This window comes from Phragmites australis, chromosome 3, assembly GCF_958298935.1.
Source record: "Phragmites australis chromosome 3, lpPhrAust1.1, whole genome shotgun sequence".
NCBI classification, from domain to species: domain Eukaryota; kingdom Viridiplantae; phylum Streptophyta; class Magnoliopsida; order Poales; family Poaceae; genus Phragmites; species Phragmites australis.
The window spans coordinates 37,893,426-37,919,846 of record NC_084923.1 but is presented as its reverse complement, the minus strand read 5'-3'; the positions used below and the strand labels follow the sequence as shown (position 1 = coordinate 37,919,846).

The window sequence follows — 26,421 nt, the reverse complement described above, 5'->3', positions numbered from 1 at the left end:
GTCATGTCATTGATGTCTTTCTCATGAAGAAGAGAGATGACAATATTATATTACGGCTTAGGAAGCACCATCAAGATCCTACGAATAATGTCTCCTTAAGATAATTAAGTGAGTTCAAGAGAATTGATTTCTTCAACAAGCATATTCATACGAGAATACATAGCATTGCATAGCTCATTTGGAAGCATCTTAAATTGATTAAGGTTGTTCATTAGCACATTATATCTTTTCTCCTGGATTTTTATAGAACCCTCATGAATTTCACAAAGATCGGTCTAAATATCATGAGCTAATTCCTTGCTCCTTACTCTAGAAAACACCTCTTCACTAATTCCCTCAAAAATAGCATTTTTAATCTTAGCATTCCATCTAATTTGTTGTTCGGTAAATGGTTGATCAAACCTAGTGGAAGCGGCTAGCCAAACTTCTGGGGAAATAGGATCAATATAGCTCGCCATGCGAACTTTCTAATAAGAGAAGTTTTTTTCCCTTGAACCTTGGCACACACTACTTCCATTTCTGAGGTCCATTGCTCTAGGATTTTAAGCCTATCAAGAGCACGAGGCTCTAATACCAATTGAAAAGATCAAATGGCCCAAGAGGAGGGTGAATTGGGATATTAGAAATCTACTCCTACTAAATTCTAGAATAAGTATCAAACTTGGTCTAAATGAATTGAAATACAACTACACGATTAAACTAGATGGAAACATGAAAACAATCAAGCTAGAACACAAAGTAAATATGGAAAGTAAAGTTTGCAAGTAAGTAAAAGCTCAAATATAAATACAGGAAAATAAGGAGATGTATAAGAGAACACCGATTTTTTTCCCGAGGTATCGAGGAGTCGGTACTCCCTCCTAGTCCTCGTTAGAGCATCCACAATGGATATTACTCCCCTTGAGTCACACCCCTTGAGTCACAAAGTCTCAAATGCCCACTCATGATTGCCGCTTCTTCATCTCTAGATTGATGGGTATCAAACCAAGCACGTAGCTCTTTCCGGGGCTCCCACAAGAACTCCAAAAGCTCACCGAGACACCTCCAACCACCAAAGACCGGCTATGTGTTGCTAACCATCAAGAGTAACAAGTCAATAGCTTCACTTGATCAAGATCAAGCTTAGACTATAACTAGATACACATTTGCTACTCTTCAAACACTAAAGATGTCATTAACCTTCAATTAAGAACTTTGGAGTTTACTTAAGTGCACTCTCTTACTTCTTGATGACACACACAGTGTATAAGTATTTATGGGGGTCGCAAGAGAGTCAATTGAAACCAAGTGAGGGGGTATTTACAGGCTAGAGATCCAAATTTAGCTGTTGCCAAAAAACCTACTTTTTCTGTTAATACCAGATGATTCAGTAAGTATCTCCTTACAATCACCAGACAATCCGGTGGGTACAAACTTCAGAGCTCCAATGTGCTCGCTGTCATTAGCCGTTATTGCTGAAACATGATCCGGTGGATTCATCCGGTGCGACTTAGTTCATCACCGGACCATCCGATCAGAAAAACCAAGCCAGACTACCCGTTACAATCTTCTCTGCAAAAATTAAACCGGTGATTCCTCTTTGCCTTCACTGGACCATCCGATCAGAAGAACCAAGCCAGACTACCCGTTATAATCTTCTCTGCAAAAATTAGTCAAGTGATTCCTCTTAGCCTTCACCGGACCATGCGGTGAGAGTAGCTTCTTCTGGAACCAAAAACTCTTTTCTGCAAGAAATACTTCGGTGCTCCCATCTTTCCATCACTGGATAATCCGGTGAGTTCAACTTTAATTTCACCTGAAAAAATTGCTTCTGCTAAAAAAGCTTCAGTGCCCTCATAGGGGTAACACCGAACCATCCGGTGCAACACTTCAAAAAATCCAAGACACATGTCACCAAGAAAAGTTTCCGGTGATACCTACAAGTTAACCACCGGACCATCCGATCTTCTCATTTGTTTTCTGTCTGAATCAAGAGAAATACTCTGGTGAGAACTAGAGTTACATCATCGGACTATCCAGTGAGGCTAACTTCACTGAACTTGTCCAATTCAATATTTTCTTGAGCTCTAACTCCACAACCTTTCAACCATGAACTTCTATAAGCTACCTAGCACTAGAGATTCACAAGTGTGCATCAAACTAAATCTAAATTTATCTAGGTCAAGCTACTACTTCTAACCCCTCTTTTTATAGTATGGTCAAAAAAACTAAGAAAGAAGGTCTATATTACTTTAAATATCCTTGCTCTCACTTATGACACTTAGAACTAGAAGATTCTTAATCTTGATGCACATCTTCTTTGATCGTCTATATAATTGCCTTAAGGACTAAGAATACCCAATCATCAATGTAAACTAAATTTTTTAATACACTTTAAAACAAATTTATTAGTCACAATAATACGGTTGTCATTATCACTGAAACACTTACCACTTATCTAAGACCTAGATACTACATCAACCGTACATTATTTCGAAAATGCAATTTCCCACTATTGTGAGATAAATTATCACATAGGAGAAATTCCTTTGAACCGCACAATTTTTTGGCAGTGAGTCCACTGTTGGAGGCTTCGTCGATGCGCAATTACAGAAATTGAAGTACTCTCAACTCCCAATACCCAATACACACGAATAATTTTTTTTATTAATAGAAAATAGTTTTCGGCCTCTGTATTGAAATCAAATCATCATCGTACAATTTTCAGCAGGACATGCCTACCTATTATCCTCGAGTAAACACATGCCATCATCTTAGCGTGACAAAGAAAGTAAAGAAAAAACTAGGAACACCTACTCTTAATGATTCCATTTTTACAAAATATATAACTCAGTACTACACTACCCCGGCGACATGTGTAACACATATATTACTTCCTTGTTCATTCGAAACAAATGTATATTATCATCTCATCAAAATAATCACAAATTGGAACAAATCGTTCTTAATCTTGCACTTTTGAACCAAAGTTCAACAGGCTTTTCTCAAATTGAGCACTGGCTAGTGTGACCATCCCACAGTAACCGCGGCAGCTTCAAATCCCTCCTTGCCGCCACCAAACCGTATGGCGCCGCTACTCCCCTTTCGCACCCTCCGCCTCCTGTCCAAGCTGCCTGCCTTCGCCACCATCGGCGCTGCCTTCTCACTGACATCCTTTCTCCCCATGCCGCCGGCTTTCTCAAGAAGTCGCACCACCTTAGACTTCCCCGCGGCGGCCGCGGCATCGGCTGCAGTTCGTCCTTTCACCGTCGAGGCCTTGGCGTTTGCGCCGTTCTTTAGGAGGAGGTCCACCACATCGGCGCGACCCACCTCGGCCGCGCAGTGCAGCGCCGTGTAGCCCTCGGCATCGGCTGCGTCGACGTCCGCTCCGCGGTCGATGAGGTCGCGCACCGTGTCGGCCCTCCCTTTGAAGGCGGCGCGCATGAGCGGCGTCCACCCGTGCGCGTCACGCCCCGCGACGGACGCGCCGCCGTCGGCCGCTCGCCGGATGGCCCTCGTCTCGCCCTTGCGTGCGGCGGCAAGGATCGCCTCGCCGAGGCCCAGGGACTCCATGATCCGCCCGGCGTGGCCCTCCTCGGCGGCGATCTCGAAGGCCGTCTTGCCCGTCGCGTCGCGCACAGAGACCGTGCCGGCCGCACCGTGGGACAGGAGAAGAGACGCGACAGCCTCGTCCCCGCGCCTCGCCGCGGCGTGGAGGGCCGAGGCCCCATCTGTGCCGCACCTCGTTTCGGCCCTTGCGCCCGCCGCGAGGAGCGCTTTCACCGCGTCCCGGCGCCCCGCTTCCGCCGCCAACCGTAGAGGAGTCTTGCCATCCCTCCCCGCCGCGTCGATAGATGTGAATGAACAAGAGAAGGACGCGGACGAGGAGGAGGCGGGTGAAGCAGAGGCAGGCTTGCCAAGAAGCAGCTTCAAGACGTCGTTGTGTCCGGCGGCGGCCGCCACGTGGAGCGCGTCTGAGCCGGCGGGTGTCGCGCCGTTGGCGAGGAGGAGCTCGGCGATGAGGCACTCGCCGGAGGCGGCGGCAGTCTCGAGGGGCGTCCGGCCGTGGCTCGGCTTGTCGGCGTCGGCGCCATACTCGAGCAGCACCTGGGCGATGTCGGCACGGCTGAGGCCGACGGCGAGGTCGAGCAACGTACGCCCGGACTCGTCGGTGGCGTCCGCAGCGCGCCACTCGGGCTCGCTGCGGTCAAGCACCTCCCTGAGCGCCTCCACCGCGCCGGCCGCGACCAGGCGGGCCGCGACGGACGCGCCCACGAAGGTCGCCCTGATGCCGCTGTCCACGAACACCTGCTTCCTCCTCGCCGAGAACCACTCTGGGTTGACCGAGTCCAGCGCCATCACGGGCTCCTTCACCGCCGCGCCGGGCGCCACCACGCTGTGCAGCAGCAACGCGTCCTCCCCGCGTCTCCCGCCGCCTTCCCCGCCAGGACCCTCGGGCGCCGCCGACGCCAGGTACACCACCTCCACTGTGACCGCGGCTAGCGGCGCCAAAATCCCCGTGTGCGGGCGCACCGCGAAGCGGCCCCTCACAGCCGGCTGCAGCCTGAACGCCACCGGCATGGTGTGCATCGCGTTCCGCAGCGTGAGCTCCCCCCTCGACTGCCTCCCGGGCTCCACCCGCACCACCACCTCGCTCGACGGCTCCGGTATCACCAACCGATCCATCTCTTCTTCTACCAAAATTCAAAGCTACAACTTTTCGCTCTTCTTGCCGTCCTAGAGACTACTAGTTCACCTCCGCTAAATTCTTGGTTGAGCCAGAGGTGGAAGAAGCAACCATCAAGAGGAGTGGCAGGAGGGACGAGGTCTTATGTACTAGCAACGCGTGTTGCTTGGCCGGCGCGGCATGGAGGAGTGCCACATGGTGGGTGTGAAGAACGAGGAGGACTTGTTCTATGTGGTGGCAGCTCGGGATTGTTTGATGTCTGGTTGCGTCTGATGGTGGCGTTTATTCCGGAGGGCAATGGAGATCGACCGGGGTGGCGCTTAGCGGCGGCAACTTCCCAGCGACATTGCCCGTCGCCCGTCGCTCGTCGTTGTAGGCTATAAAATAATGATATGATCAAAGCAGAGGTGACTGGATGATGGATAGTGATATTAGTTTCCTTTTGGGTAAGTAGGCAAGTAGGTAATAATTTGACAGCAAGGACAGTTAGAGCATGTTTGATTTAGTTTTAGACAAGTGAGAATCTAGTTTATTTTGTAGAATTTGTATAAGTTTTTTTTCACTAGATTATAGGATTTTATAGTATAATTTAACAGGTGGATTATATGATTTTGTAGTAGAACTTGACATGTGGATTATGAGTATCAATTTTTATATTATAACTGTTTGTTTTTTATTTTGTTTTTGTTTTTGAAGCTAGAATCCATAATCAAAATAAAAAAACAAACAGAGCCTTAGGCTTCTGTGGATTGAGCTGTGGCATATTTCGTTTCTTCGGAATGCTCCTTCTGCTTACACCTGCCGGTCAGCAATTTACAGCATGCTTAAAGAAGTTAGAGATAAATCCCTCAAGTAATCTATATGTAACATGTTCGCTCAGATTCAAACACAGAAACTGACTAGAGACATAGTTAGCATCTATTTGTATTCGGTTTGGACTCCTGGCCGAACATGATCATGTGTAATATTTGCTGCGGTTTGTCAGCTCTATGCTAACGCGTAACCGCGGCCTCTACGGAGGTTGAGACGCTTCAATCTATTCTTTCAGAAGATACTTGACAAACGATCGACATTCAGTTTCTCAATTTGAATGCTTCAAAAGGACCTATGGATATTCTCTCTTCTTTTTTGGACAAAAATTGCTACAAAGTAGGAGTAACTGATTTTTATAAGGGACATGGTCATGTACTCATGTTCCAGATTAATTATCCCTGAATTCATTCTTCTACTGACCCTTTCCTGCGATGAAAAGAGCCAAGGTATTGGTGATTTTCAGAAATTATTTTCTCAGGGAGTGTAGGTATGTTTGGTACAGTGGTGTGCTAAAGGTTGCAAAATCAAAGTAAAATTTACAGTACAAGCTACTCGGCAATGTGATCTTTCTCATAGGTAGATCACTTCATGTAAAACAAGCATTAGCTCTTTCCACTCGCTCTCTCATGCGTTATACTCCAAGTAATTTCAATTGCGCCACTGAAATGCATCTAGATTCTAGACCAACATTGTTGTTTATTTATTTTGATGGTTACGAACCAACAAAGTAAAATTCGGAGTTTCTGAGCGCCGTTAATTAATTTATGCGATGACAAGAGACCGATTTCGTTCTATACACATTTTCTTGGAGGCACTTGGTTTCCCCGTAGCCATTACCTCTAACGCATTTGCTGGACTACTGGATCTTGTTTTCTACATAGAAAGTGACAATAAAATGACAAAACGTTCTTCCTTTTCACGAAATCTTCCGTATAGGACACTATAACGCTTCTTAATTAAAACATTGCATTTGTCATATTAACCATTCTCTGTCAATACAGACAGGTAAACAGAACAGAGTTGTCGAGGCCGTTTCCGGACAGCCCCAGCATCTGGTAACTAATTTACATGTAGAGGCGCATTGCACCAGGACCAGAGTACATTGATGTCCAGGTGAAAAGCTATGGCTTTCACCAGTGTTGGGCACACATGGATTCTCTAGTATTTGATGAAACTGCTAAGCCATTGCTGGTGTCATCAGCTTTGATATTCAGCTCAGGCGATAGATTTGATGGCTTAAATAGTTGACAGGTAAGTCTAATGTTCTCCAGTCACTACTGAATGCATTACCCAGTCTCCAGTGGGCAACATACTGTCATGAAAGTTAGATTGTTTGGCTTACTCATGAGTAAAGAAATGCTTCTTTCTCTGTCAGAGACTCAGAGTAAAAGGAGGCAGAGGTCTTGATGAAATGGTCACACTCACACATATGCTTTAACCGTTTGCCGATGACCGGGTAATGTGACAAGATAACATCTGACAGCTTCGTCCACAAGCTGTGTACTGATCAAGCCCGAATTCATTGAGCATTCACATTCAGACATTTGACATGAGCATAAAATGAAATGGTACGTTCTACTAAAGCAATAGAGAATAATCAATAATACATATAAAAAAGAATAATCAATAAAACATATAAAAAGAATAATCAGTAATACATATAAAAAAATAATCAGTAATACAACTAGAGAACGAGATTACTCATTCTCGTTTATGGCTAGGCTGACCTGTCAGTTGGTGGGTCCCACTTGTCAATGTCTCTACCAGAATTAAGAATACACAGAGCAGCAACCTGCTTTGCTTATTTACACATCTGTGATCAGTTTGCGGTTGACTTTAAAAATAGTAACGAATTCCTAGGCATGGGTCAGAATTAGGATACGATCTTATTGCATTAGAATAAGGTAATGGCCCCCGGAGTGACCTCAACAAAGAGGAAATTATATACTGTTGAGTTAACAGAACTGATCTCCAGCACAATGCAAACTACTGGGTCTCAACTCTCAATAAAAAGAAAATGCACACTGCAAATTGCTGGCCATATGTGTAAACTATGCTTGATTCGTGAAGCTGCAAATTGATGGCATCACTGACGTTTAGATCAAAACTGCCCTCGCATTCAGACACATGGAGTCGTTGCTTTTCTGTTCATCTCTCGCTATCGCGATCCTGGCATGTTCTGTACATGTCGTGGAAGGAGCATCCTGGACGGAACTGGACGAACATTCCTCATATCTGTACTTGCCGAGTACTGACATGACTTTCTGCTGTTAACCATTGCTTGCATCCTGCTGTTCGTCACTTGTTGCAGCTTGGCGCTAGCCGTACCGGAGTGCGAGGCTAAGCACTGCAGCTAAGAGTGAAAAAGAAAAGTTGATTATACATCGATGTACACGTCGCTGTTCTGTAATGTTTGCTCCTAATCATTGCGTGGCCAGTTTAAGATACATCAAAGCTGTATTGTTCAGCTAAGTAGTGTACCTAAACTGCAATTCGGTCCAATAAGGGCATGTTTCGATAGGAGGAATTTGGATCCAAATCCTTAGGATTTAGTTCAAAGTTAGTTCCCAATGCAATCTATCTCATTCTGACAACGAGTTTAATTGATGTGCTACTCCTCTTTTCTTTTTCTTTTTTTCCTTTTCCTTTTCTTTTTCAGTATATCACTTCTGGAATTCACCCCTCAAAAATTAAGACAGTAATGTCAGACCAAGCCAATGACTGATAAATACATCAGCTAAGAGACAGTCATATCATGTCCAAGCAAAAACCATGCATTCGATTTACGTGCTAGCTGTAGTCCGTGCATCGGTAAACAATCATTGTTAAGGATCTCGGTTGCAAGGATGATGCTGATCAACTGATGCCTGTATGCTCTACATTTGGAGTCCGAAACAGGGGGAGAGAGTGATTGATCATGCTGACCGGCTCCCTAATCCTTCCTGAAGCTGTTGCGCACATCCTTCATTTCTCGAGTGCACTGATTCACTTCATACGAAAGAAATTAAGGCGCAAACATAAACTCTAGCTTCACCTTAACACATTGTTATAAGATACTACATGGGTTTTCCATCGCTATTACTATCTCCGTTCTCAAATAGATGTCGTTTTAGAATTCATGCAGTCAAACTTTTAAAATTTTGACACACAAAAAAAATTGCTAGGATTTGAGACATGCAAATTATATGAGTGGATTCACCATGAAAAATACTTTCATATGATTATATGTTTAACAAATTTCACTAAGAAATAATTATAAAACGTAATGTTAAAACATGTGTATTGAAGAACATGTCGATATGCTAAATGACAAGTAAAAAAGAATAGAGGTAGTAACTCTTAACGCATTTTCTGAATCATTGTGTCTTGTTTGTTTACTAAGAAAATGACATAAAAAAAACAAAAAAGTTCTTCCCTCCATGAATTGTTCCGTACAAGACAACATAATGTTTTTTCAATCGAAGCATTGCACTTGTCCTATTTACAGGTCAATTATGATAGCTTGTCTTTTATGTTTGCATACATAAATTGTTTAACACAAATGAATGCGCTAAATCATTGCTAGTGTCACCGGCGTTTGATAGTCAGCATGACTCAAAGATTTGGTGCTATAAATAACTTTTGTTGTATCTACTCTCATTGGTTCATTTACAATGCGATGTTATTGGATTGTCTTTCACTTCATGTTTATCTGTTCATCTGATCTCTATCCTTTTTTTTTCCAGGTCATGACAATATTTTCTTGTCATTATTAGCTACATTATCTATTCTTCTGGAACAGCATCCTCGGATAGAAGTAACATTAATTGTTTGGCATACACTTAAGCAAAGAAATGTTTTTTCCCTCTAATGAAAGTAACCATAAAAGAGGACATCGATGAATTGGCCACACATATTACCTTACTCCTCCCTTCATTTTTGTTTGGAGTTGTTGACTTTTCGCGGTCTTTGAGGTGCACCTTTGACAACTACTTTATGCAACTAAATATTAACGTGGACTAATAGATTTATACTTTTATGAAATAATTTCAAAAGATAAATCTAATAGTATCAGTTTTATACAACAACTATTGATAGGTTTGAACGTATTAGTACTCGTGATCTTGGCATGTTCTTCGATAGGAGCATCCTGAACTGGACTCACTCGACGGCCGGACATTCCGTATATCTTGTACTTGCTGGACACTGACATGCCTAGCTATGCCTTTCAGCTGTTAACCATTGAGGACATGCATCTTGATGTCTGTCCGTACAAGAGTACTCGGCTGAGCACTACAGCTAAGTGTGAAGAGAATGATACTTCATTATACATGCATGTATATATACGTCGCTGTTCTGTAATGTTTGCTCACAATCATTGTACGGACAGTTTAAGCGGCATCACAGCTGTAGTGATCACTTGATCGAAGACGAACCAAATCTGACAAATGGAGCGAGTTAGTTCGAGGACTTGAGGTGTGAAGCCATTCCTCTGTTCAAAATTAAACCCCTCTGTTCTTTTCTGAATATAACACTTCTCCTATTTGTCCTCCAGCCTCAATACAGTCATGTCATGTCCAGGCAAATCACTGAGAAATGCATCAGCTATGGCATAGGGGACACTGGTGTCAAGTCCAAGCAGAATCATGCGCTCTAGTAAGTACTTGCTAGCTGCAGTGCAAATGCATCGGTTATATAAGTAATCAATCGTTGGTGAGGATCTCAGTTCGGCTGCAAGGATGCTGATGCATGTCTGCCTTACACTTGGAGACAGAAACTGGGTGAGAGAACGATCATGCTGGCCGGGTTCTGATCCTACCTGCAGCCGTTGCGCAATTCTTGGAGTCCTGAAATACGCACACGCTCCAAATGTCGCCTCTGATGCAATTTGGTGTTTCCAAAGGAGACTCCGTCGACTGAAACAAACGAGGTGCCGGCGCACAGAAGAGCACTGTATGTCTGTATGCATGGTGAAATGCGTGCTGAATTGCTGATAGGAAATGGTACCCCATGGCAAGCGTCCGTTCATTGTCTGTCTGTCCTGACTCCTGAGTTCTTGACTGAATCAGTTGGCAGCAAGAGCCAGACTTTGTTGCTGCCGCTGGTTCGATACTATGATAGTATGTTTTCCTCTGTACTTCTCAGTCGAGCAAGGGTCGTGTTGGAGTTCATCTCCATAGCAAATTTGCATAGGACACAATGCTGCCGTTGTTTCTGACGAAAGATGACATGTTTAGCGACGGACTGGGTCTTTTGTGTGTGCGTGTTTCAGCTAATATGCGGGCGGTGGGCCGGGAAACCTCATCCAGCCTTTGTGAAGTATGTCAAATCCTTTCTGATGGGCCAAATGCTAGCAACAAGAAAAGGGTAACAATTTTAATTATTCTGAGCCATTTTTTACCCAAAAAATTAAGAGGTTAGCCAATTTTCAGGAGAAAAAAGAATAAAACCCAAATGTCAATGGGGATGGTAACCCGTCGGGGAATGGCTCCCCATCCCTGTTCCCGTCACCGCTCGCGGAGACTATTTTCTCCTCATCCCCATCCTCGCGCGGGGAATGGAGACCCGACGGGGAACCCGTCCCCGCCCACCTGGGCCGAGGCCACCCACTGGGCCGACCCGCACCATGCCACGACGCCAGACCGTGCCTGGCTGGGCTGTGCATCTGGCTCCCGCCTGGGCCGATCGCGCACGCCTAGGCCACCACCGATGGGTCGAAACGGGTCCCCGTAGGGAAACGGGTACGGGGAATGCTTCCCCATACCCGTCCCTGTTAGACCCGACGGGGATATAATTTATACCATTTATATCCCCGCGGGTGACGAAATCTCCCCATTCCCGTTCCCTAATAGAAAAATTCCCTGTGGGAAATTAGGGATCAGGTCCCCATTAACATCCCTGGGACCAAATTCAGCTCATACCTACATCTGCTGCTAATCTGGCACTGCAACCGAAGGTCTGAACCAGTGCTCACTGCTGCAAATTGAATGGTTCAGGTATTTTCAGCAATTGCAACTCGGACCTCTTTGCTATTTATCTTCTCTTTTCCTCAACTAATATGAAATTTGTACGTTCCTTTTACCAGTGAAGGTATCAATTATCTGAAACAGTTTTTGACGACAATAGAAGCCCAGTCTTTGGAAACAGGAACTGTTCCTACAAATGGTCACCCATATAAACTTATTTATGATGTTTGGAAAGAAATCGAGAGTTATTCGTCCACGGCACCTCTACTTCCTCGCAGCAGCTTGGTAAGTTAAGTAAATTAGCTCTGTTCCTTCCTGTAAGATAAGATCATCTTCCTTGTCAGATCATATTGATCTTCTTGCTTGTTCATGCAAGAAAACAAGCTGGCAGTTCAAAGGATACGATATATCTTTATCTCAGTTTCATGTCCCTACTGAAGATTTGTTGGAATATGTGTCGAATATGTGTACATGGTAGGTTACAGATAGACTTGAGTTGTAATTGGGTGAGATTAGGATTAGAGTTGTAGTCGAACTCTAATTCCGGGCCTTTAAATAGAAGGCACCACCGTTGTAACCATGGCAAGACTGAAACAGTTGGGGAGGAGCGCCCGTAGTCATGCCCCGAGGATGTAGGCAACTTGGCCGAACCTCGTTAAAAAATATCGTGTCTTGTGTGTTGATCTTGTGCTTGGCTTGATGATCCTGATAATGCTTCCGCTAATATCCTAACAAGTGGTACCAGAGCCTTGAAGAAAGATCAAGGGAAGGCATGAGGATATGTTCCACACCGTGCAAGGCTTGCACTGGTCCGGGGAAGGACGGCGCAAGGTGGAGCATGGCGGCGATCGACGACTTGGTCGGTGGATTCGGACACTTCAAGCGCGGCGGCTTGAACCGTCTGATAGGCTGCATCAATGGGGATCCGTCCAGACGTGGAGATCAGGTTGATAGTAGCTGGGGGCTGCTGTTCGATAGTGGTCGGTCAGACGTGACGGCCAGTTTTGACAGTGCGGCTGGAAGACATTGCGGACAAGGCAGCGGCTTTGACTCACGATCTGATTGACGGACGGTCAATCTAGATCGGAGCGGCTGTTGTTTGCTTAAGGTGGAGCAGCGACAGCGGTGACAAAAGTCACGGTGGAATTTGGAGGTTGCAAAGGCGTTCGGGAGGCGCGACGTGATCGGAGGCAGCCGAGCGCACGCACGGGATGTCTAGACGCGTGAACATGTCTCACGTGGTGGCTGTCCGTACGCATGGAGATCGAGAAGATCAGGGAATGGCTCGGTTTCCTACTGAAGCACGGCTCGATCAGATTGCTCGGTGCAAAATAGGATGAGTCCGACTCCCACACGGCACCATGCGGAGTCTGCTCTTGGACAGGGGTATATGGACCTGCTGATATGTTTGATGCATGTGCGGCTGGTCAATAAAGAAAGAAAATAAACTTGCATGCATGTGCGCTGGTCAACAAAGAAAGAAAATAAAGAATCTTGCATGCATGTATACATGTAGGGTGCATGGGAGACATGCACACTACTTGGATTAAAAAAATCCACATGCATGCGTGATTGGCTTTGGAGGGCACACGTGCATGGTTTTGTGTTTATTTCTTTCTACAGCCGTGACACGTGCTTGATTTGGAGACGGGCAGGAGACTGAGTTGGTTCTTTGCACGTGGACTATTCGGTCGGCGAGTGCGCAGGAGAACAAAACGTGAGTAAGCTCGGCTTATGAGGACATGTTTGGCCAGGAGAGGTGCTCTCGGTTTGGAGTAGGAGTCGGTCAAGGCTCCTGTGACGTGAGGAATCGGTTTTGGAGTACTGTGCCAACGTGTCGGAGTCGAGTTCAGCTCGGGACTAGACCGTGCGGCCGGCCGGGAAATAAATAGTAGAGGCACACGCGCAACAGAACCAAGGGCGCAGAGCAGAGGCAACCGGAAAAAGGAGTTCACGGGATTACGGGAGAACTGTAATCGTGCTGTTCGTGAACCGTTGCTTGCGGCGGTTGACGGTGAACAGCGGGCGGCGATCGAGCGGGTCGACTTCATCGTGTGCAAGCGGCGTGGTTATCTACAGGGCTTGAGAGCGGCGGATCGTGCACGGGCGGTGTACAAGGCTGGCGTATGCGCGGTTCGGCGTGTGCGTGGCGGTGCGTCCAGGCGGGACGCAGGTACGAGCGTGCGAAGGCGCGTTCAGCACACGTGAGGTACACGTGAGCGGGATTCGGCGGTCTGTGGCAACAGGCAGATGACGTCGATGGCATCCAAATTTGAGGTGATGAGATTTGACGGGACTGGCAACTTCGGGCTTTGGCAGACAAGAGTCAAAAGGACTTGCTGGCACAGCAGGGGATCCTGAAGGCTCTTAGCGACAAGAAGCCAGTCACGGTAGATGATGACAAGTGGGAAGAGATGCAAGCACAAGCGGCGGCAACAATAAGGTTGTGTCTCTCCAATCAGATCATGTACCATGTCATGGATGAAACATCACCTAAGAAGATTTGGGATAAATTAGATGATCAATTCATGTCCAAGACATTGACTCGGAAGCTGTATCTGAAGCAAAAACTGTATGGGCTGAAGATGCAGGAGGGGTCAGATCTTGCTGAGCACGTAAACGTCTTTAATCAAGTTGTCGCTGATCTTATGAAGGTGGAGGTGACAATTGATGATGAAGACAAAACGATTATTCTTCTGTGTTCCTTGCCAAGGTCTTATGAGCACTTGGTCACAACATTGACGTATGGTAAAGAGGCAGTCAAAGTGGATGATATTCTTGCGGCGTTGTTTGCTCATGAACAAAGGAGGAAGAACAATGCTGATGAGAGTTCATCTGGAGATGCTTTTTTCGTCAAAGGTGATCGAGGTAGGGAGACTAACAAGAAAAAGAAGAAGAAGGGGCAACAATGCTATAAATGCAAGGATTGGGGACATGTAAGGAAAGATTGTCCAGAACTGAAGAAGGGCGTGGCAAATATTGTGATTTCCAAGAAAGATGACTCGGATAGCGATGGTGATCTTCTCGTACTATCAAGTGAAAAGTCTTGTGGTGAAGCATGGTTGTTAGATTCGGCGAGTTCATATCATGCAACATCAAACAAGGAGTGGTTCTCTTCATACTCTGAAGGTGATTTTGGTCTTGCTCGCTTGAGAGATGACACAGGTTACCGTGTTATGGGAGTCGGCAATATCAAACTGAAGATGTATGATGGACAAGAAGTGCTACTTGAGGGTGTGCGGCATGTGCCAGGACTTAGGAAGAATCTAATATCGCTTGGATTTTTGCATGGAGAAGGTTGGCTATATCAGGCGATGTCAGATAAGAAGACCTTGAATGTGATGCAGGATGGTAAGACTGTGATGATAGGTGAGAAGATGGAAGGTCATCAATACAAGTTGAAAGGTGAAGTCATGAAGGTGGGAGCTGCAAATTTTACGGAATACGTTCCTAGCGGCGAGGCATCCTCGTCGGACTGTTCAGGATGAGCAGCAGAGATAGATGGCTCAAGTCTAGGTACACGGAGGTTCACACATGGTAGACTCAAGTTGGCGTGTATATTTGTCAAGGTGGAGTTTGTTGGAATATGTGTCGAATATGTGTACATGGTAGGTTACAGATAGACTTGAGTTGTAATTGGATGAGATTAGGATTATAGTTGTAGTCGAACTCTAATTCCGGGCCTTTAAATAGAAGACACCACCGTTGTAACCATGGCAAAACTGAAACAGTTGGGGAGGTAGTCATGCCCCGAGGATGTAGGCAATTTGGCCGAACCTCGTTAAAAAATATCGTGTCTTGTGTGTTGATCTTGTGCTTGGCTTGATGATTCTGATGGTGCTTCCGCTAATATTCTAACAAGATTGGTTAATGTCGGAGTAAAAAAAATGATACTTCAATACTTAAATTAGCAGTGTTATGCTCTTCGGAACATGCACTTGCTTTAAGGAATGGTAGAGACCTCTTACACTGACAGTAGCTCATTTGAGACACCCCGAGCTGTATAAATTTATTTCACTATCATTTTTACTTTAAGCTGCTAGCATTCACAGTATATTTTGCAGTTACGAAAGTATCAATGGTGGTACTGAATTGATGCTAATTAGCTTCTCTTAGTAAAGTCGTTAAAAAATATCGTGTCTTGTGTGTTGATCTTGTGCTTGGCTTGATGATTCTGATGGTGCTTCCGCTAATATTCTAACAAGATTGGTTAATGTCGGAGTAAAAAAAATGATACTTCAATACTTAAATTAGCAGTGTTATGCTCTTCGGAACATGCACTTGCTTTAAGGAATGGTAGAGACCTCTTACGCTGACAGTAGCTCATTTGAGACACCCCGAGCTGTATAAATTTATTTCACTATCATTTTTACTTTAAGCTGCTAGCATTCACAGTATATTTTGCAGTTACGAAAGTATCAATGGTGGTACTGAATTGATGCTAATTAGCTTCTCTTAGTAAAGTCGCAAGGATCATGCCTACAAGTGTGCCTAAAAGTGCAGTCTCTACAGATCCTATATCGTGTCATTGTTTCAAGGTGACAAATGTTTTTATGCGGGCAGGAAGGACTGAGGGAGGTTGAGGAGAGTCTTGATAAAGCACAGAACATCTTGGCGTCAGGTGAGTTTCGTGTTTTTCTCATTCTTATAGTTTTCGGACCTGCTTTGTCAGTACTTAAACAAGAGCAATTTTACGGTGGTCTCAGAGAGACGTGGGTCATCTATTTTTTAGATCGGATGGTTCAAATTAATTAGAATACTGTTTATTATCTAAAGGTAGTATAAGTAGTATATTAGAAGAGTATACGTAGTATAAGGGTATTTCTGGAAAAAAAAGAAATGGCATGGTAGTTATATGGTGTTAATGTATATGTTCAATGTTTAGTCTGGCCGAATGTTATATGGTACCAGTCCGGCCCATCCATTCGACGGCGACTAGGGTTGCTTGAGGTCGGCCCATCCACGGTGAGTTACGGCGACGGCGACTGGCGATGGCATCTCGATTTGCGGGGGAAGGCGCGGCGCCAGTAGCCGCCTGGCGTCAGGAGCGGGTGAAGCCGGTGGCAGGAGAGGCGGAGGCGGTGAGGTTCCTCGATTCGCGGTGAGGTTCCTCGATTCGCGATGGCGGCGGCTTGATTCACGGCTGTGGCGGCTCGACCCGCGGCGGCGACGGCGCGGCGGCTCGAGGCTGCTCGATTACCGGCGGCGGCGGCAGGTCGATTCGCGGCGGCGGCGGCAGGTCGATTCACGGCGGCGGCGTCGCGATGGCGGCGGCTTGATTCGAGGCTGCTGGATTACCGGCGGCGGCAGCAGGTCGATTCGCGGCGGCAGGTCGATTCGCGGCGGCGGCGGCAGGTCGATTCACGGCGGCGGCAACTCTATTCGCGACAGTAGGTGCTCGACTCGCGGACACCGCACATGTTTGCAAGACGCTGACGGGCTCCGACACCAGCACGCACGGCGGCTTCTCCGTGCCGCGTCGCGCCGTCGAGGACTGCTTCCCACCGCTGGTACAGCCATTAACGTTGACGAGGTCCCATCTCATGGTGATTAGGATTTAGTAGGTTGCTTGGTTACTGACTCTGATTGGTTTGGCGCGTTCAGAACTACAGCCTGCAGAGGCTGTGTCAGGAGCTCGTTGCCGAAGATTTGCACAGCACGGAGTGGAAGTTCCGACAAGAGAGTTTCTTCATTAGTATATGAGCTGCACATTATCTTGTCTCCATACAGGCAAGTTTGACTATGGCACGTGATCATCAGAAATGATAACACAGTGTTCATTTGAGGTTGCCATTTAGAGTTCAAGGAGTTTTTGGTTTTTATGTTTCAAAATGTTGATAAGTAATGATGTTATTAATGTCAAATAATATGGATTCCTTTTGTTCTACTTCTTAGTTATTTTGTGTGCGAGGATTTAAATGTGTTGATAGTTAGAAGTGTGAACATAATTTTAGATATACTTTTTCCTACGCATCTCTCTTCTTGTTGGAGCATGTCGTGATCCCAGTTCCTGAATTTAATAAATGACTTGTACTGACAGGCTAAGTCAAATGAACTCGTTATACCCTATTGGAAGTTCATGAGAAGCTTGAACCAACCATTTTCAGTTGGAATGGGATGCAGAATGAGATATGAAAGTGAAGATGCTTATAAAAGAAGGTTACTATGGTGCAATAGTTATATTTATCTTTTTTGAATGGGTTTGCCGTGCAATAAGGTCATTGTGATTTGTCTCATAATAGTGCGTTCGAAATCATTTTGTCAGGTGCACTGGGATAATAATTGGAAGCAGAGAGGCAGACCCCATGTGGCATGGTTCAAAATGGGAATGTTTTGTGGTATGTTATCTTCTATCTTGATTTGTACATAAGACGAATGGCAATATTAGCTTTCAGTTTTAGCATTGTTTCTATGAATTATTAATGACATGATTGCACGTAGAGTTAATGTCTGCGTCAAGTTGTACTAGGTTGACATCCTTCCTTACATGGTGGCTATTCTAAATCCTGAACTTACTGGAAGAAACAAATACATTACTATATTCACTCCTTGTGCTAAGCTTGAAATAATCGATGTAATTTCCGTTGTTCATCTTTTTATTTGGTTTTTATGCTATTAATCAAGTTGTGTCCATCTAGTTCATCTGAAACTGATCTGCAATTAATTATTTTTGCTGAACATCGTGTCTTTTCTTAGTTGAAATTCGTGATTCTGCTTGGTTGAGTGCTAATCTCAATACCTGATTGAATAAAATCTGTAGAAGCACGTAAAAGTCAATGTCAACATGAAGCTATAGAGTAGGTGTAATTCCATCAGAATCAATGTCAACATGTTGGTCCTCTCCTAGGTTGTCAGGCTTAGCGTCGTCTTCCTTAGATCTAGAACCAGGACTTTCCTTGATCTTGTTGAGGTGAGAGTTGACCAAAATGACCGCTAGCTTAAGTCTGAAATGGTCTATGTCTTGCTGCGAAGGTTAGATAAGAATAAATTTTCAGGAGAAATCATTTGGCATGCTAGAAAATTATGGGTAATAAACTAAACATAGAGGAATACCTGTGCAAATTTGGGGCGTAGCGCAAATCCTGTCCAGCATTCCATAAATTTGAGCGTGAATAGTCCGCATGAGCCTCTATATCATTGCGAAACAGTTAGCGGGGCTTTTAGTAAGTAAGGGGATGTTATAATTTATGAAGCAAGGTTGTCTAATGTACGTGTCTTTCTGGATTGCCGACTTGACTTCTTCCGACCATGGCCAAGTTGTGACCCTATAGTCTTTCCACTTAGTTTCTTGCGGGCCCATATCATGTGCTGCCATGTCTAAATAATGCTCCAGACCGCGGATCTGGTCAGTTGCAAATACGAATTATGAGGGGAGTGGCGTAATTCCATCAAGGGCGAAGGATGGGTGAAGAAGTTGTAGTAACTCACCGTTTGTTTCAGTTCCAGTCGATCATTGTTGCTAGGCCCCAATGAGTCCAATATTTGAATGGTACGTAGCCTGGCGTTGATAACGCACAAGTACCAATGGGTATGGGGGATATTGATTGGGAAAAAGAGCTGTAGTATGCAGGATGTAAGTAGTTGTTGGAAGAAACAGTATGGACTCAGTAGGAAGGGTGGTTGCAGTTACCATGTCATGCTTGTGATACTGTTTTGCCCTTGTGACAATCCATTCTGAGTTGGAGCCTTTATAACTCAGGAAAGGGCCAGCAAATGTATCAGCTAGGAACGCCCTCCCACCGGCCCTAATATTTAGACGCTTGTCATCGTTTAGGCAGTAAATGTACGCATTCATGATCTGCAAGCAAATAACAATTCACTATATATGATATGTTAATGTATGCATTGTAACAATGCATATAGGATAACTTACTGGGTCTGTGAGCCATCTTCCAGGTTCAATAAGAATTTCCATAGTTTCTTTTGTTATGACGATATCGTTGATATGCACCATTTTTTTCTTTATTGGTGCGGACTTGATGTATTCAATAGTTGGAGCATCTTGTTCGGTACACTTAAAATCAGCAACTGCAAGGTTGGGAAACAGTTAGATTTTGAACATATGTTGGGAATTAATATAATTGAACCTGGTAATACTTGTTGGCATGTATAGTGGCTGCGTTGGCTTGTTCTTGCCATAGTAAATAAAGTCACCGTCCTTGTCATGTATTGGTTTATGTTGCCTTTTTGATGGAGACCTTAATCGATTTGCACCGTGTGGTTCTGCTGGCTGTTTCTTTCTTTTGCGAGTAGCCTGTAATAGGTATTGTTGGTATACATTGCTTCCAAAAAAAAACGGTTTTTAATAAGATGGGATACGACAAGACCTTTGTTTGCGATGATTTGTTGTCAGTTTTCTTCCCGTGTGCTTTGTTTTGATTAAGACCAAATTTATCGTCTGCGAACGTGTCCAGCGCAGGTTGCTTGTCGGTGTTGGCTGTCTCATGTTGTGTGTCAACCTGCAATGATGAATTCTTTAATGTATGAATTAGGAATGGTTGAACATACGTATGCAGGTAATGCGAAGTAAAACATGAATGGACTCACCATAAAATCTTTTATGAATGTAGTCAATAGTCTGTGCGTCAATTCAGATCGTCTTGCTGTTGATTCACATGTTTGTTGAACTTGTTGAATTATTTTCATGCCGTCATCAAACTTTTGTTCTAGTCTGCGAAGCACTATCATGGCATGGTGTGATCCCTGCATCATTGGACATGGTGATAAGAGGCAATATTTTATTTGTAGTTGTAGGATATTAATAACACATACCTCATCGTTGCTTCTGTGTGACTGGTTGCTGTCAAATGATTCTGCGTATGGGAGTGGTCGCGTTATGTCCTCAACAATCTGTTTCGGAAGTAATAAGATAAATCTGTTAGCAGCAACATAGATGAAAACATGAATTCGAATACAAGATGTGAGTAACGTGTTACCCTTCCTACTCCAAATCCATACATCCGTTGAATTCTGTCTCGTCCGAGTGCTCGTATATGCATTGTAGCTCATATATGCATTTGAAACAAATAATATTATGATCTTTATGAGTCTCATGATCCCATGCCCATTTTGCAACTAAAGAATGAGCACTACCCAATTCTAGCTATCTCACCACTCATGAAAATCTCAATCTTGAACAAATTCATAGCTGCTTCACATTTCATGACAAAAAAGGATCTATTGCTCTACCATTCGATAATATCAAGCTTCACAAGCAGTGTTTCTTCTACATCACAGTTACAAATTTAACAAGCCAACAATTAGCAATATCTGAATAGAATCAACAAAACTCCTCAGAAAATCACAACTCTAAAGCTTCCATGTGGTAAATGGCACACATACACAAGTTTATTTATAGCACAGAACCATTACCACGTTAGCTAATACGGCATATTAGCATACTTGGATAGAATGGGTGCAAGTGACTTTGGTTTACCAGTTACCTGAAGACTTAGGATTCTGTAATTTTTTTTTTTTGCCCAAGGCTTCATGAAATCGCTTCAATCTCTTCGATGGAGCACCTTTCGAAATAATCCTCTCGGGATCGAGTACTCTTGTTGTAGAAGATCGGGCGGCCCCAGAAAAGTGTGATGGCAAAGGCCCAGAGTAAGTCGCCTCCATGCCCCCATTGTTCTCTACGTCTTCATCCCCAATAGCATCTAGGATTCTCATAACCTTATCCGATTGCTCCTCGGTCCTCGAAGCTTTGAACAAAACAATAGTAGCCTTCATGCGGAGGTCATGGAAACGGTCCATCTGTTCTGACCACACATGGGTATTGCTATACCTATTCGAGGCGAATGCGAGCTTCGCTAGAATTGTCCACCTTTTTTGAACACAACAAGTAGGAATGGTGTCCAAACCCACAGAACGCATAACAGCAAATATGTGTGGGCATGGAATGGCTTCGCACTCTATCATCCGGCAAGGGCACCTAGCTGTCATCATCATTGAGCCATCAAAAGTACAACTAACATCAAAGTGGTTCTCACTGTTACCTATGGATGCAACTTGATAACTCACAACTCCGTCTACTATCGTCACCTTTTTAACCTCCCATTCAGGTAGCTTCCTAATTTGCACCCTAACCTTCCTGAACATTGTCGGCGTGTAGATACGAGCAGCCCTTTTCTCATATATGTCCGCAGTTATCCTAGTGAATGGGATGGACAACGAAGCTTTCGCATCAAGCTCAGCCTCATTCCTGCGGATGCGTGACAAACAGAACTCATAATGCTCGACCAGGTCAACAAGCGACATAGTCCGGTCTAGATGCTTGTGAAGCCTAGAGTTCAAGCTCTCGCTCCGCTGGTTACTACGCATGCCTAGGAAGTGTCTCCCATTCGTGTGTGCGGCAGACCACTTGTTCTTGAGTTCATACATCTTCCATATCCATACGTCATTTTCAGTTATTTTGTGGGTCTCCTTGAAATCTACCCATCGCCTCTCGAACTCAGCAACCTCCATTGAATGGTAAATGAATTTTCTGAACTCCGAAAGCTTTTCACCCTTGAGGTACTTCACCATATTCTGCTCTATATGCCAACTGCACAGACGGTGATCTGCCCCGGGCATAACCATCTCAATCGCCCTTGCCATTGAGGCGTCCCCATCAGTGATCAGTGACTTTGGATGCTTCTGGTTCATCGCCTCCAAAAAAGTATCAAGCAGCCACACATACGATGACACACTCTCATTCGAAATGATACCGCATCCAAATACAACCGTACTTCGGTGATGGTTAACTCCAATGAAGGGAACAAAAGGAAGGTTGTACCGGTTCACGCGGTACGTGCTGTCAAAGACCATAACATCGCCAAAGACATCATAATCAATCTGAGATTGCGAATCCGCCCAAAATATATTTTTCATCCGCCCTTGAGCATCCTGGGTGTATTTGAAGAAATACTCCGAGTCTTCTGCTTGCTTCTCCCTCATATAATTCAAAACAAAGTCAGCGTCGCTACCTTCAACCTTTTTCTTCTTCTTCCTTGCAAAGAAATTGTACAGGTCCCGAGCCAGAAACCCAGTCTTCTCAAAACCGCCGTGGTTCTTCTCCATGACATCCATTATCTGACAAGTACGAAGGCCGCCGATTCCCAGCTCAATGGCCTCTGCTTTCTGTGCTTCACTTAGGCACCGGTGAGACCGCAACACAAAAGCCTCACCAGGCTTAGCAAGTGCATGAGAATGTGAATCCTTAAAATCCGTAACAAACCACATGCCACTCTCTTCATTTAGCTTAATGTCAAGCCTAGCCTCGCATCCACAACGGGTGAGCGCCCGTGGCTCCCTTACTTGAACAGACTTTTCAAAGTGTTCAGTGGACCTGTATCCTTCACACGAGCACAATAATCTCCTCCAAATCACCTTGCCTCCTTTCTTCCTCGTCTTGCCCCTTCTAACACCAAACCCTTTCACTTTTGCATATGAATTATAAAACTCATAGCCATCCTCCTCGCTGCTAAAAGTTTTGTTTACCACCATGCTATATTCTTCCACTTCCTCCAGGCTAACGTGCTCTTTGCCACCCATTACACCGCACTGTTATTCAATAAAAAATGCAAGCAGATTATTAGTCGCTCAACACAAGATTATAAAAAGTAAACAGATCCCAGCTCGATGCAAATCACTATTATCAATGTTAGAAAGTACTACTGATCTCAGGAACAATCTACTCCTAACACTTTAATAAGGAAACCTTTGGTATATTTGAAACTCATTGTGAACTGCTAGGTACAATCATAGGACACTAACTGTTTCAACACATCTTTTCTTTTTTTGAACCAAGTTAACACCACATCTTAATGCCAAGTAAACGACAAATTTGACAGTTAACCGTCACTGAAAATTAGTGCCATGTTCTCTACATTTGCTCATATATAAATGGTACGAATGTGTTCGTAAACTATCTAACGGCTCTTTATCTCAACATCCAAAGATTTTAACCTAGGGACATCCAGACCCCAGTGACATGCTACGTTGGAGCTGCTTGCTTCCCTAAATCATTGCCACATCATGTCCCGTTACGATCGAGCAAGCAAAGGCTAATGCCACCGGCAGTGCCCACCAAAGAGAATGAAACAAGCTTTGCTATCTACCACTTCTCACTCCACCTGAACTGCACTTTTCAGTTTTGTTCCGCCACAAACAAACCAACAGATTGCAAAAGCCTTGCATTTTCATGGCAACAAGCGCTGGGAAACAAATGGAGCCTGATGTCAAATAAGCTGGAGATCGGGCAACACCGTAGGATTGGTAGTCGTAGCCCAACAGATTGCAAGAAAAACATTCATTTTTAGGGCAAGAAACGCTGGGGAATCGCACCACGGCTCCACTACGGGGCGATCCACCGGCTCAATCTCCGGCCGCCGTCTGCCGACAAAAATCATCTCTCCACACGCGAACTCAATTGTTGGATCGGTCTCCTCCAAAATCCCTCATCAAAGGACCATACCAAAAAACCCGCACGGAAGGAAGGAAAAAAAAAACCTGCAAGTGAGCCCAACTTGGTAGCCGTCGGTGAAGACGCCGCGGTAGACGATGCCGCCGCCCCTTTCGCGTGGCGCCACCTTCTATCGCGCCCGCTGCGCAGATGTTGTAGCAGCCCTCGCCAACGACGTGCAAGCGCGCGCCGCCGCCCTCTCCCGTGCCGCCACCTCCTCTCGCGAGCGCTGCCGCAGAAGCCGTAGCCACCCTCTCCCGCGCCGCCACCTTCTCTCGCGAGCGCCGCCGCAGAAGCCGTAGCCGCCCTCTCCCGCGCCGCCACCTTCTCTCGCGAGCGCCGCCGCAGAAGCCGTAGCCGCCCTCTCCCGCGCCGCCACCTTCTCTCGCGAGAAGCCGTAGCCGCAGAAGCCGTAGCCGATGCCTTCTCTCGCGAGATCTGCGTGATCCGATTATCAGTTCACCGAACCCATTATTCCATCATCAGGTAAAAGGTAAAACAAAAAAGACTATAATACCCTTTGATGGCATGGTGGGTAAATATTAAAATTATTATCGTAATTACTAAAATATCCAATCATCTGGACGGTCAGATTATATTTATACTACTTTCTATCTACAGGTAGTATGGACCACCGTAAAAGCGCTCCTTAAACAAACCTGTTGTGCCATGTGTTTTTTTTTTACCTCAGATTAGTACTAGACACCAGTAATTGAATTTCAGTTATAATGGTTTAGAAAAATTGTCCACCGCTGGGATATTCAGTTTAATTTAGATTGCATAATATGATATTTATATTCCTACCTTGAACATTAAGTATCTATCTTTATTTTTTTCCTAAAGTTTGTTTGCCTCACACAATTCAAATTAAATTGTATATGAACATACATGGTAAGGATCATCTATTAACTGTGTGGCTTTATCCAATGTAAGCAACAAAGGGTTCTACTCATCCTCTTGTGCAGCCACGATTGGAGGGACTCCTACAGGAGGATGGTGTTCAACGAGCAATACAGGTTCCACGAGCTTGACGCACTTGATGTGTAATTTGAAATACATTAAATATCTCCCTTTGCAACTTAGATTTAAAGAAAAAGTAGTTATCCAAACATTAAAATTTCCTGAAGCGGTTCTGTCAAGTGACATTATCATAAGCTACACTTCTGACTATTTGAAGTGGATTTGGTTTTTGAATCTGTCTGTTCAGTCTCTTATCTTATTGGTTGGGTTGAGTATATATGTTAGCTCTGATGGAAAAGATGCAAATCCACCATGTGTGTTGTCTCCTTTCTTTCATACTTTAGTTCAATAGTTCTTTGTTGGGCATATCACATTGTGCCTGAAATCCTTCTTGAACACCTGATGCACTGCATTTCTAGGAGCATTGAAAGTTAAACTTTTACTTTTACTGGGGAGAGGTCTCGAAATGGGCTGCTGATTAGCTACTGTCTGGTGAACTGGTTATTTTTTATTTTTAATTATCATTACTCCGCATGGTGAGAAAAAACCTGCATTGTTGCCTCTTGCTTGCTTTAGCATTTTCCGTATTTGACCCCCATTCTTGCCAACTTTTCCTGACTCTGATGGTTAAAATTTTCAGGGCTTTCTATAGCGCATGCTTCAGAAATTTTGCATTTGTGTGCTTCTAATAAATGGAACATGGGTTTCTTTTACTTTTTAGGTTTTGCTACCCCAAGGTTGATAATAAACGGTCTCATCATATTTTTAGTTTTTGGGGAATTGTTTTTGCTAACTATATCTTGAATGGAATACGGGGAAAAAAACTAGGGATTACAAAAGGCAAAAACAAACAACATATATGTTCTTGGAGCCCAATTCAGTAAGAGAAACAAATACACACACGTTTGCTATGTCGGGCTGGCCCAGTTTGTTTGTTGCGGGGAGGGCTACATGCGCTGAACTAATTTTGGCCCGCGGTCGCCATTTTTCGATATGTGTCTAACATGCGCTGCTTCACTGAAGAAGGCCCGTGGGCTGAGCCGTGGTCACCATTTACCTAAGAAAGTCTGAAAGTGAGTCCGAATTTGTTTTTTTTCCTGCATATTGAAGCAAGGTTCATGCATGGCCCATGTTGATGCCTCATGTAGCTCATTCACGTGCCCGTAGAAACACTCGGATGGACGTGCATGAAAACGTATACATGTGGTAGTGCAGGTTTCTTGTAAATGTGACAAATTAATGTGGCACCTAGATTAAGGAGTACATGGTATATTTGTTGTTAGGATACAACTAGATTAAGAGTACATGGTATATTTGTTGGGATATAACAAGGTTTTAATTTTATTGGTTTGCCATATGTAGTGCGCGTCTAATGCTTTGTGGACGAACAAGATCATCCAACCAACTATATCCTCTTGTAAAAAAAATTATCTCGTTACAACACACATGTATTCAACTAGTTTATGACAAAGTGTCTACTTTACACGTCACATCATAGAGTCAGCACCTTGGACACCTGTCAGCATGAGCTCCCGCTCTGACACTCTAACCCTAGGTCCATCACCTTGGATTCTCGTGCATGTGCCTAGATA

The 26,421-nt window shown here is 44.5% G+C and overlaps 4 protein-coding genes and 2 long non-coding RNA genes across 6 annotated transcripts; 2 read left to right on the top strand and 4 right to left on the bottom strand.

Moving 5' to 3' along the window:
- Positions 1–2,669: 2,669 nt before the first annotated feature.
- Positions 2,670–4,936, bottom strand: LOC133912978 (protein VAPYRIN-like). Its single transcript, XM_062355989.1, has one exon. It carries the CDS (start codon positions 4,663–4,665, stop codon positions 3,001–3,003), a length of 1,665 nt encoding a protein of 554 aa, XP_062211973.1. The 5' UTR covers positions 4,666–4,936; the 3' UTR covers positions 2,670–3,000.
- Positions 4,937–11,347: 6,411 nt separating this feature from the next.
- On the top strand, positions 11,348–16,101 carry LOC133912977 (uncharacterized). Its single transcript, XR_009908934.1, has 3 exons — positions 11,348–11,454; positions 11,544–11,709; positions 15,988–16,101. It is a non-coding gene; the product is annotated as an uncharacterized LOC133912977 (long non-coding RNA).
- Positions 16,102–16,165: 64 nt separating this feature from the next.
- On the top strand, positions 16,166–18,023 carry LOC133912976 (uncharacterized). The gene is made up of 5 exons (XR_009908933.1): positions 16,166–16,663; positions 16,780–16,934; positions 17,029–17,210; positions 17,465–17,583; positions 17,690–18,023. It is a non-coding gene; the product is annotated as an uncharacterized LOC133912976 (long non-coding RNA).
- Positions 18,024–18,192: 169 nt separating this feature from the next.
- Positions 18,193–19,272, bottom strand: LOC133912974 (uncharacterized). The gene is made up of 5 exons (XM_062355986.1): positions 19,055–19,272; positions 18,853–18,981; positions 18,636–18,766; positions 18,478–18,553; positions 18,193–18,388 (listed from the first exon to the last, which is right to left on the bottom strand). Exons 1-5 carry the CDS (start codon positions 19,217–19,219, stop codon positions 18,215–18,217), a joined length of 675 nt encoding a protein of 224 aa, XP_062211970.1. The 5' UTR covers positions 19,220–19,272; the 3' UTR covers positions 18,193–18,214.
- Positions 19,273–19,305: 33 nt separating this feature from the next.
- Positions 19,306–20,135, bottom strand: LOC133912975 (uncharacterized). The gene is made up of 3 exons (XM_062355987.1): positions 19,972–20,135; positions 19,752–19,883; positions 19,306–19,678 (listed from the first exon to the last, which is right to left on the bottom strand). The coding sequence occupies exons 1-3, from the start codon at positions 20,131–20,133 to the stop codon at positions 19,472–19,474; spliced, it is 501 nt and encodes a 166-aa protein (XP_062211971.1). The 5' UTR covers positions 20,134–20,135; the 3' UTR covers positions 19,306–19,471.
- Positions 20,136–20,856: 721 nt separating this feature from the next.
- LOC133910697 (protein FAR1-RELATED SEQUENCE 5-like) lies at positions 20,857–24,253 on the bottom strand. The gene is made up of 2 exons (XM_062353005.1): positions 23,917–24,253; positions 20,857–22,968 (listed from the first exon to the last, which is right to left on the bottom strand). The coding sequence occupies exon 2, from the start codon at positions 22,957–22,959 to the stop codon at positions 20,857–20,859; it is 2,103 nt and encodes a 700-aa protein (XP_062208989.1). The 5' UTR covers positions 22,960–22,968; positions 23,917–24,253.
- Between the last annotated feature and the right edge of the window lie 2,168 nt (positions 24,254–26,421).